Source organism: Antechinus flavipes, chromosome X, assembly GCF_016432865.1.
Source record: "Antechinus flavipes isolate AdamAnt ecotype Samford, QLD, Australia chromosome X, AdamAnt_v2, whole genome shotgun sequence".
Classification (NCBI taxonomy): Eukaryota; Metazoa; Chordata; class Mammalia; order Dasyuromorphia; family Dasyuridae; genus Antechinus; species Antechinus flavipes.
In genome coordinates this window covers 77541451-77553082 of record NC_067404.1, presented here as the reverse complement: position 1 = coordinate 77553082, position 11632 = coordinate 77541451, and the positions used below count along the sequence as shown (strand labels likewise).

The 11632-nt window shown below is 46.4% G+C and overlaps 1 protein-coding gene across 1 annotated transcript; it reads left to right on the top strand.

Annotated features, from left to right (window-relative positions):
* Positions 1 to 2528: 2528 nt before the first annotated feature.
* Positions 2529 to 8706, top strand: AGTR2 (angiotensin II receptor type 2). Its single transcript, XM_051968405.1, has 2 exons — positions 2529 to 2752; positions 4753 to 8706. The coding sequence occupies exons 1-2, from the start codon at positions 2544 to 2546 to the stop codon at positions 5912 to 5914; spliced, it is 1371 nt and encodes a 456-aa protein (XP_051824365.1). The 5' UTR covers positions 2529 to 2543; the 3' UTR covers positions 5915 to 8706.
* Positions 8707 to 11632: the final 2926 nt, after the last annotated feature.

The window sequence follows — 11632 nt, the reverse complement described above, 5'->3', positions numbered from 1 at the left end:
GGCAGAGGGCGGAAGGCGGGCACGGCAGGGAGGCTGGGTGAGGGGGGCGGGAGATGTGTGAACCGCAGCCATGTTGCCATATTGGAACTTCCCACTCTGAAGTAAGATAGTAAGGTCTGTTGTTCTGCTGCTGGACTTGAAATCCTTTCCTCACCTTCTAAATTTGTCACCTGGAGAAAAGGCTGGGCGACTCTTTCGTGATGAATTCTCATAACCCAGCTGTGCTTTTTCTGGAAGGTGCTGTGCACCGGGAGTGCTAAATCCAATGGCTCAGACTTTGCAAAGTCTGTCTCGTCCTTACAAAAAGCATATATTTTTCCACCGGTGGGAGAGGCATTTGCTCGCCATCCCGTTCTATTTATGTTGTTGACTTAACTGTCAACGGCTTTGCCCAAATAGGCAAAGACTGGATTTTTGGCTTTGGTGGGCCCTGTCCGTCCGTCTGGCTGTAATATATCTTAGATATTTATATATGCGCACACACACATACACATACGCGTGTGTGTCTGTTACGGACACCTATGTACACACACGGCACATACGTATCTATAAACACACACACACACACACACACACACACACACACACACATATATGTTTTGCTTGGTAACTCCCTCTCCTTGCGAAATGTTTTTCAGACTTGTGAAATTTTCCTTCTGAAAATAATGAAGAAAGACAGTCAATGTTCTTTTCATCTTCTGGGAAGCGGAGAGTTCTTTAAACTCCATTTACGTCAGCATTCACCATTCTGGAAGACTGAAAAACTGTACACGGAGTCCCTTTGCTCCTGGGGGCTGGTCAAAGCCACGTCTCCCCGAGGCAACCAGCATCTCTACCCTGGGCTCTTGGTGTTTCCCTAGAAGGGGCTCCAGAGCGGCTAATAAATTTCAGAGGATAATAAATGGGGCAGGGAAGCGGAGAGGTGACGGCCTATAGGGAGGCTGTGTCTGGGGGACTTGGAACGAGGACGGGAAGAGCTGCTTTCAAAAGCCGTCTGGGGCCTTTGGTAGCCGTGCCTCGGTTTCCTTATCCATAAAATCAGAATCACAACATCATCTATCAGAGGGTTCCAGGGAGACAGAAGTAGAGGCCAGAAACGTCCTTTTTTAAAGTGCTATTAGAATAAGGCCCATTAGCTCCTAATGCTCTCTTTTTTGAGTTGATGCCCTCTTTTCTATTATATAATCCTAGCTCTGCCTTCCACACATTTTGAGAGAAGCTAAGAAAAATGTTTTTCCTAAATAAAAGCCTTCAACACACATAGACCCAAGTCCCTTCCCCTTTTATTTTTGCTCCTCATCAGGGCCAGATCCCCTGTAAATAGAGAAGCTTTTCAGAATCCCCCAGCTCCGTCCTTTCCATCCCACACAGAGTTAAAGGCAGAGGAGCCAGATGTTCGCCATTGGCTGGGGGAAAGGGAGGGGGAGAGCTAGTTAGTGCTGACCCTTTTTGCAATTCCTGCCTCCAACAGCTGCATCTTCCAAAGGCCTCTCCTCTGTCAGGATTCAAAACTAGTGCCCTCCAAAGGCAGCAGCACAAACTTGGGCTCTTTCTCTCTCTCTCCCTTTCTCAGATAAATGTGTTCTGATATCACCCTGGCTTTGCAGTGATTTGCCCCCTCCCCTAACTCTTTTTTATAACAAATACAGTTGAGTAAAATGAATGGACATATTTGCCACGAGGCTGAAGGGGTGGGAGGGAGCTTCCCTTTCCTCCCCCAGAAGTTGGGAGTTTTCTCTCTTAATTCTCCAACTTGAAATCAGAGAGAAAATACAGTGTGTGAATGTTGCCTTTCCATCACTTGCCAATCATCTCCCCCTCCTTCAGGTCCCTCTTTTCTCCACCCGGTACATTTCAAGTCTTCCTAAAGAAATTTATTTTAACTCCAAGCAGGGAAGACTCGCTGAGCTGGGGGGAAAACAGCACGACCCGGAAAATAAAATCAACTGGGCAAAACTCTGGGCAAATCACGGCAGGGAATGATAGATAACGGAGTTCAGACTGCCTCGTTTTTGCCTAGGAGGATACGGTAGAACGGCCAAGGTCACAAAGGCAAGAAGAGGCCACGGTGGGCTTCGGAAGCAGGTCCCGGCCCTCCCAGCCCCTTTCCGATGTAACACGCCGGATCCTGTGTTTGGGTTTTGCATCTCCAGTGCCTAGCGGGATGCGTGTTTACTTAACAGAACCCTCACGGGTTGTATCTGAGATGGTACCTTTTGACTATTTCTCCAATCCGATCAGAACGTCCCATCTTAGCAGATATGAGTGAGGATTTCAAGGATGCGAATTGCCGAGGGCCTTGGGAATCCAGAACCATGGGGTGTTTGTATAATTCCCCCTCCCCTGGCCAGCTCTGTAAACATGGAGGGGGGTGGAGGAAAGAGATGAGGCAATTATGGAAGCAAATGGACGATTCCTTCCTTAAAGTGAGCTACGGACTTCAAGATTATTTGTGGACTTGTGGAAAGTGTGCTTTGTTTGGGGGTGGGGGTGGGGGATTGATTTGGATGAGCTCTCATGATTCAGGGAAGGCAGAATTTCAGATGGATGTTTTACTGCCAAAAAAAAAAAAATTTCTGGAAAGCTGGCACGTGTTCAGAAGTCAGCCAGCAAATTATGTCGGTTCAAGACTCCCAGTGGACAAACCGAACATATTAAGAAGGAAACCAGAGATCTGCAGCTCTTATGTTCTGAAGTCCAGAGGAAGAGCTCAGCAGAGTCGGGGAATATTTTTCCAGCCTACATTTTTAAGGTAAGTCTGAGCTACTTCTATGTAATTAACTCTGGGAAATATAAAGGGAACTATATGATAATATTTTGGGATAATCACTGGCTTTTTAAAAAAATCCAGATTATTCCAGTATTCCACAAATATCAGAAAGATTGCCTCGGTGTTCTGAAACTGTAAGAGAGGAGGAGATTAGGGAAGCTGATGGAGGCTAATTTAACTATATTTTCAACTTGGTCGACCTTCAAGTGATACTTTTTTTAGTTGTTTTCAGATGCTTTCGTTAGGTCGGGGCACTCGAAGGACTGTCCCCCAAATGACTTTCTTTGTTTCTTGGTTGAGAGCTGACTATATTTTGAGCTTGCAAACTGTGTTCTGGGTGCTTTTTAGGTTTCTCGTAGGAATACCGGGGACTCATTTACCTTTTTTTTTTTCCTTGATTCCATAATAACAGCAGCACAGTAAAGAGACACTGATAGATTTGTGACATGAAAATGTGTGGCTCGGGTCTCAGGACTTTTCAGAGATGGCTCAATGAACCTGAAATGGTCCAAATGGCATTTTCCCACTGATCCCAACACGACAGCCTTGCCCGGTTTATTTTGTTTTGCCCCCACTCAGCCCTCTCTCAAGGTTTGGAAAATATTTGCCTATGGGAACTCGTAAGGGGAGCTTTTTCTCGGGTTAGAGCAGGCGGCTCTGTGGTGGCCAGAGACAGTATGGAGAGGAAGAAGTGTGGATCAGGCTCTTTGAGACATGGCTTTACTTCTTTGGGAGGTTGTTTTGTACACTTTCCTCCACAGCTAATCTTCTTAAATAGCTCCTTTTCTTTAAGCCTGTGGAAAATATGAAGGGCGGTGGGAGGGTGGGGGGGGAGGTAGGAGTGGTGGTGATGGTGAATAGGGCAGAGGAAGGAGAGAGAAAGGATAGAGAAGAGACTGCTTTTTTCCTTGGTATTTTCTTTTAGATTTTTAAGATTTGTGAATCTCAATTTTTTCTCTTGTTGTGTCTGAGAAAATATTGCCTTTTTCCCCCTTGAAAAACAGAATTATGAACAGGGCTGGAAGGGACCTTGAATGAGGAAAGTGAGCGACTGGTCCAAAGTTACAAGGGAAAGCTGAGATTTGCACTCATTCTTTTGGCTTTTACACAAAGTCTTATGGAGGTTGCTGTTGCTCTTTGTGACCCCATCTGGGGTTTTCTTGGTGAAGCTCTTGGAGTGTTTTGCCATTTCCTTCTCTGACTTATTTTACAGATGAGGAAACTGACGCAATAGGCTTAAGTGACCTCCCCTAGATTAGATATGGTCAGGAAATATCTGTGGCCAGATTTGGATTCAGGAGGTAGAGACTTCCCGATCCCAGGTCCGGCACTATTGCCCACCTTGTACCACCTTGCTGCCTGATTTATTGATGCCTTTTGCATATGATATGACTGACATTTTCTGATTGTGGGACAACTTCATAGGCTAATAGCGTGGTTTAAGAGATGGAATGACCCCCGGAGGTTTGCCCCTCCCTCATGTGACACATGAGGAAACTGATTCCCAGAGAGGGAAAGCGATTTTTGGGATTGTGCAGTTGCTATATGGCAAAGTGGAAATTCAAGACCTGATGGAATCTGACTCCAAAGCCAGGGCTTGAACCCATTCTCCCCCCTCCCTCTCCCTCCCCCCCACCGAGTTTTCTGCTACTACAATTAAGCGTTGCTAGAGATAGGTGGGGAAATATGGACCTTTTTTTTGGTCATCACCTCTTAGCGGGTATAATTATTTTCCAGGTATAGCCCAGGCATCGGGATTGCTAGATCAAAGGGCACGAACAGTCTACTCCTTTTTCTTTTACAATTCCGAATGATTCATCAGAAGAATTAATCCCTTTTCCCCCCAAGGCAGAATTCAGCCTTGTTAGATTTCACTCCTTACCCTTTTAGCAGACAATAAAGATTTTTGGTAAAACGGGAAATTCAAAGTTTGCCCTAAGATCCGAAGATTTCTAAGTGATTTTGCTTTTTGTCATTTTCAGGCAGAGGAGTATGACCAGTGACTTGAGTTCACAAAGATTTCAGGCTGACAGTTCACTGACCCCATTCGACATAAAAAGCAACTACCCGTCTTCCCTCGAAAGCGAAAAGATGGTGAACGATCCATACATCGGACCCATCAACACATCCAACAATAACGCTTCGACAGCTAAGTGCCTGCTGAAGCTCTCAGGGTACCACTTAGCTTTCATTCCGGCCCTCTACTATATTATCTTCGTCCTGGGTTTAATTGGCAACAGCGTGGTGGTCTCCCTGTTCTGTTGCCACCGGGGGCCCAAAAAAGTGGCCAGTATTTACATCTTTAACCTGGCCATGGCAGACCTGCTGTTTCTAGCCACTCTGCCACTCTGGGCCACCTATTACTCTTACGGCTACAACTGGTTCTTCGGCTCAGTGATGTGCAAAATCTCCAGTGCCCTCCTGTGTCTGAACATGTACGCCAGTGTTTTCTTTATCACCTGCATGAGTATAGACAGGTACCAAGCCGTGGTCTACCCCTTCCAGTCCCAGAGAAGAACCCCGTGGCAGATGTCATTCATCGTGCCCCTGGTGTGGGGCCTGGCCTGCGTGTCCTCCCTGCCCACATTTTATTTCCGAGACACCAAGCCCATCGAGCACTTGGGGGTGAACGCCTGCATCATGGCTTTCCCTCCCGAGAAGTATTCCCAGTGGTCTGCGGGGATGGCCTTCATGAAGAACGCGCTGGGTTTCCTGATCCCGCTGGTGTTCATAGCCACGTGCTACGCCGGCATCCGGAAGCACCTGATGAAGGCCAGCGGATTCGGGAAGAACCAGCTCATGAGAGACCGGGTGCTGAAGATGGCAGCGGCGGTGGTTCTGGCTTTTGTCATCTGCTGGCTCCCCTTCCACGTTTTAACTTTCCTGGACACCCTGGCCTGGCTGCACGTCATCACCAACTGCGATGTGATCTCCGCCATCGACACCGCCATGCCCTTTGGCATCTGCATGGGCTTCGCCAACAGCTGCATCAATCCCTTCCTCTACTGTTTCGTGGGCAACCAGTTCCAGGAGAGATGCCGGCGCCTGTTCAAGCTCAGGGTCTCTCAGCTTCGCAAGAACAGAGACAGCACGTCTTCCAGAAAAGGGAATTCCATGAAGGAAGTGGTGACCCTGATGGAATGAAGACAGACCAGGTTCAGACAACTTCGGCTTCCACGGATAAGAATCAATGGCTTTAGGAAAAGAAGAATCTTTTTTTTTTTTTTTTTTTGCAAACAATAAGTGACTTGCCCAGGGTCACCCAGCTAGTCCCGTGTTAGTATCTGAGATCATATTTGAACTCAGGTCCTCCTGACACTGGGCTGGTGCTCTAGCCACTGCGCCACCTAGCCACCTAGCCACCCCAAGAAGAATCTAATCCAAATTGACTTTCTCACTCTTGGAGACGTTGAAAAGAATGGAAATCCCCCTTGTCCCTCCCACTTCTCCTGGGGTGAGGCCTTCCCTGGGGAGAGTGACCCATGACTTTGAAGCTATCTGGACGTTTTCTCCAAAGGCAGACAGGCAGAGTGGAACAGTCTACGTGAAGACCAGTTCTTCCTCTTTCTCTGCAGGAAGCAGCAAGATATTTCACCCCATAGACCGGAGTCTTCCTCATCATGTGGGGAAGATCCAGCCCCAGTTCTTGAAGATCCTGCCAGTTCGGATCAACGGCAGGCCCTATTCAACCGGAGAGTGTTTAAGCACAGTCTTGGCTAGGGGCTGTGTGTCTTTTTTCCAAGGGCAACTTGTAATCGATTGACAAGTATTTATTGAGTACCTACTGTATACAAGGTACTCAATAAATACTTCTTGAAAGATATACTCTCAGCAGAGGTTTGGCCACCTGCTGATATCATTGTTCTTTTTAGGGCAATTCATGAAGGTCTTCTGATTAAGTCTGTGTGGGGGACGGGGTGGAATGTGGTAGGGGAGGTGATACCCACATAGACATCACAGGCCTTACATTTCCTATTTCTTCATTTAAAGAGGGATCCTTTTGAAATGACTACCAATCCTCCAGCTGTCTTCTGCTTGGTAAAGTTTTAGGGCGAGGCATTCATTAATTGCCAATCACTTTGAGAACAGGGGACACATAAAGCCCATATCCAGGAGGAAGTGGGCCAGTCACCTGGCAAGAACAAGGGGCAGCTCAGATGCTCTGCTGCCCCACACTAAGTAGCAAAAGTCCCAGAAGGCATTGCAGGAGGTGGGAACAGAGGGTCGGGTCAGGGAAAAGCTTACTATAACCTGTCATCTCAAAACTTGTTATTTTCACTAATAATTCTCTCTCACTCTGTCAATCTCTCTTGTTTCTTTGCTGAAAGAATCCGAGTACTGTAGTGCCCTGTGATTTGGCACCCAAAGGACAAAACTCCAGTTACCCCACTCTACTGACATCTCTGTTCTTTAGCGGCTTCAGAGCAGGACAGGCCCAAGGATCCCAAAGGCAGAGGAGAGATGGACGAGCCCACAGCCTCGATGGAAACGCGAGCCGCCAAAGAACGGAAGAGTGGCCATCCGCCACGCCGCCGATTTCCGGGGCTCCCACGCCTCCTCAGATCGGCAGTGGGGCCATCGCTAACATACGCCGATATTATTCTGTATCAGCTCATCCTCTTGTATCGGTATGGATGAGATATATAGATTGATATTGCTATAAGCTTCTTATACCTGTAGAAACTTTTTTGATAGTATATTCTTTATTATTTTTATTTGAAACATTTAACAATAATCTTTTCTTGTCACATCACCTTCATTTCCAAATACATTTCTCTCTTTCTCCCTACCCGGGGAGAAGGAAAGAAACAGTTCAATACAATGAGCCAACAGATCAGCCACATCTGAGGTGGTCTGCACCCACAATCTCCCTACTCCACGAAGAAGGGAGAGCGCTACATTTTCTCATCTCTTGAGGCCACACTTGGTCCTCATCACACAGTATTATATTTTGGTTGTTCTTTTTTTATATTATTGTAGTAGTGTATATTATTTTCCCGATTCTATTTTCTTTACTCTGCATCAGTATTTGCAGGCTTTTTTGAATTTTTCATAGTTAGTGGTTCTTATAGTAAAATAGAACATATTCATTTATATTCATGTACCACGATTCCTCAATCATCCCTCAATCGAAGAGCACCTTTTGTGGCCAGTTTTTTTTCTACCACCAAAAAAGGGCTGCGATGAATATTTGGGCTTAAATGAAAGTGCTGTGTATTTGACCTTGGGGGCGAATGGCTCTCAGGAGCATCTCTGGTGGAAAGGGCCTGGATTTAGCCACCTTTCTGTTTGGTTTTACCTTCATTTGAAACTGCTTTCCAGAATGCTCTGGTGTTTTCACAACTCCATCAACAGCACCTCGATGCCGATCTCCCCACAAATCTTCCAAAGGTGGCTGGTGCTTTATTTTTGGCCACCTGTGACAATTTGCTGGGGACGAAGTGAGACCTGGGCTTTTGCCTGTGAGACTCTCTCATTAGCAGTGATTTGGTCAACTTCCATTTTTTCAAGTAGAGAGAATGCGATGACATGGTCTCCTTTCCCAAACCCTTCAGCAGTGTATTACCTCTCAGCAGCCCAGCTCTTCCCATATGGCCCAAAAGAAGGGGAAGAGACACATCTATCTGCTTTAAAAAAATCGATTTTCCATCGCACTAAAGCTTACGTGATTGTGCCATTTATTAAGTACTGTTACTCTAGAAAGGTTCTTCTTTTGGGGGTGGGGAATTATGATTATTATTATTCATGATAGTAGTAGAAAGTCAAATGTAGAATGTAATCAATAAAAAAAAAGATTCGAGTGCCTATTATACAAGGGACTCATGAAATATTTCTTTAAAGATACTCCATATCAACTGGGATTTTTATAATATCCCATTTTCTTGTGATTATTTGAAATCAATAAATCAAATAAACTCCCTCTTTGGGTCCTATAATGCACGGATCTCTTGATTTTGTGAGCACACGGCGTCCATTCTGCTCTCCAAGAACAGGACCCCATGATTCATGGCGGCCCACTTGGTTACTTTCAAAAAAGCATCTAAGAATACTTTTTCTTCAAACCATGAGCAGGTACAGTCAGAGGTCAGTAAAACTTGGCTTCTGTTATAGTTTTAATGGGGTATCTGAAGGACATACAGCCGACCAATATCCCAAAAGATGGAAAATCCCGATGCCTCAATAATGTCAAGTGGCTTTGGTCCCACAAGGTTTTCTGTTTTCAGAGAACATGGAGCAAACCCAGGAGAGTGAATCTAAACCTGCCATTGCTCCAGAGGTGGGAAAGGGAGTGGAGGTGAGCCCCACCTAGGATTCCAGTCTTCTTGATGGAGGGTACCAGAGATGCAGAGCTTTACTGGGACCTTCTCAAGCAGAATACAGCCATGGGAGAAAGCCAGTGACTGACTTAGTTTGTTCTTACTTGGGTGCTGGGGTTGCAGAAGATGTTCTGGGGCAGTTAGGTTAGATGGTTTCTCCCGGGGTCTGTCTCTCACTCCGACTTTGCCCGAGGGCTCTCACCCAAGACTTAGATTGGGATAGCTTTCTCTACTGTACACACCTGTGACTTCAAGGAGAGCAAGCTGGCCCAGCACTTCTGATCACAGCTTTTGCTGAAATAAATGATGGTGGAATAATGTTCCGCTCATCGGGGTTCAGATCTTTCTTTCGCAATTGGGGTTAAGTGAGTTGCCCAAGGTCATACAGCGAGGAAGTGTTAAATGTCTGAGGGCAGATTTGAACTCAGATCCTCTTGACTTCAGGCCACTGTGCCACCAAGCTGCCTCTTAGATTTTAGATGTACAGCCCCAAACCTATATATTTTACACAAAGTACATTTAGGCCCTCAGTCAGAGACCATTTACATACAATTTTAATAAGTCATTTCTCTTGTTTCCAGACAGCTGCATGTCAGAAACAGGAATTTAGAGGGAAGAGAGAAGGGGATCGTGGGGAATTGCTAGAAGCAGTCAATACTAGAACTAGGAAGAAGTGACAAATAACAGCCTAATAGGAAGGGAGATATTGGGAAAGCCTATCAAAAGCAGACAGAAGAACTCCAAAAGGACTACATGGAGAAGGGAGCCTCTACTTTGCATAAAAGTAGCCCGGTTTACATAAGAAGGCAATATCTCTGGAGGGCTTCCTAAGAGTATCCATCTGTACCTCATTTAACTCACCGAGTGGGGAGTCCCACCAAGTGACTCCGCCATTTACACTTTCATACAAATTATTTTCATATAGAAATGTATCTCCCACCCCACAGCCTTCTTAACGAGAATGCACCAACTGTAATAAGTTAGTTTCTGATGGTTCTGCTGTCCTTGGAGGTTATCCAATGCATAGGGACATTGGGTTTCTGCCAGGGCCCCCCACAATCAGCAGAGTGCCTTGCACGCGGTCAGCACTTCAGTGCTGGCTGATGGACACACCAGGACTTTTGGCTTAATATTTTAAAAAGCAAAGTTTCTCAGATTTCAAGCAGGAAAGTACCTGAGAGGGCATCTAGTTGAATCCCTTCATTTTACAAATGAGGAAACGGAGGCCCTGACTGCCAGAGCAGGGGCTCTGAGCTGGTCTTCCCATCCCCAATAGAGATTATAGTCCCTTTGTTATAGTCTCCCTTCATACGGGACAGTTCAGAGAGCCCTTTAACGACCGTGATCTCGTGAGTTTTGAGCCTCACTTTAAGAGTGGATCTTAGGCTTATTTTACTCCTGTGGAATCTGAAGTCTATGAAGGGACAAAGGACTGGGCCAAGATCACAGGGTTAGTGGGTGTCCAAGCTGGGATTTAAATCCAATTTCAGTTTCTCTGTGATCACAGGAAGAAAGAAATGAGGACATAGAGGTAAATAGCTCCTATATAACATCCGGGGCTTGGATTCTGCCTGAGGGAGATGGACAGGAGACAAGCTGGGTAGGAGGGCCGGGCGTGAGGCCCCAGGTTTGGGGGCGCATGCAAAAGTGGCGAAAGGGTAACGTGAAATCAAAGGGCTGGGGTCCCCAGAGACCATGATGCCCCATGGAGGGGATTGGTAGCTGCAGAAACCGAGTGATTGATAGAGGGGCTGAAAGAACCAGGCCGAGTCCCGAGAAGCCCAGCCACAGGAGTGGGGGTGGGGGTATAACTTGGCAGAGCAAGCGCCAGAACGCAGATGGCAATTCAGTGCAACTCAGCACGCATGTATGAAGCGCCTTCCCCGGCCCGGGTGCCTCGCCAAGGCCCGGGAGGCCCAAACACCCAGGAGATGATCCCTGTCTTCAAGGACCTCATGTTTTACTGAGGGAAATGTGGACAGATGACCAATGAGAAGTATACGCAGGAAGAATATGGGATCGTTAAGGGGTGGGGAGAGGGCAAGGGAATGGTACTGATAAGGGGGCAGGAGAGATGAGGAAAGGCCCTGGGAGGTGGCTGCAACAGATACTTTTATCCTCAGTTAACAGATGAGGAAACTAAACATCATGAAAGTAAAGTGATCTGGGAAGGATCACATGGCTAAGGAAAGTCCGAGGTGGGATTTGAACCCAGGTCTCTTCTCACTCCAAATCCGGCACTCATTTGGGGCTAGCCGAGAAGGGAACCCATGTTTCTCTTAGCATTAAGGACACTGACGTGGAGTAGGGCGGTCACTGTCCCACTGGCAGGATCCGACACATAATGTCATCCTTTGGGAGTAAAGTACGGTAGGAACTTGCCCTAATTTAGCTGAGAGATTCTTATATTAATGAATCATTTGTACCAACTATGGCCACCGTGGAGAGAAGACACTGGAGGTCAGGAGACTGGGGTGCTAAGCCAAAGCTTAGGTATATGGTATATGAGGTATTAGGTATATGAGCCTCTCGAGGAGACTCAATT

Bases quoted from the DNA above. Each gene is read 5' to 3' on its own strand.
- AGTR2 (XM_051968405.1), top strand. From the start codon at position 2,544: ATGGATGTTTTACTGCCAAAAAAAAAAAAATTTCTGGAAAGCTGGCAC. The intron at 2,753-4,752 runs GTAAGTCTGAGC...TGTCATTTTCAG, and splicing joins TTCCAGCCTACATTTTTAAG to GCAGAGGAGTATGACCAGTG.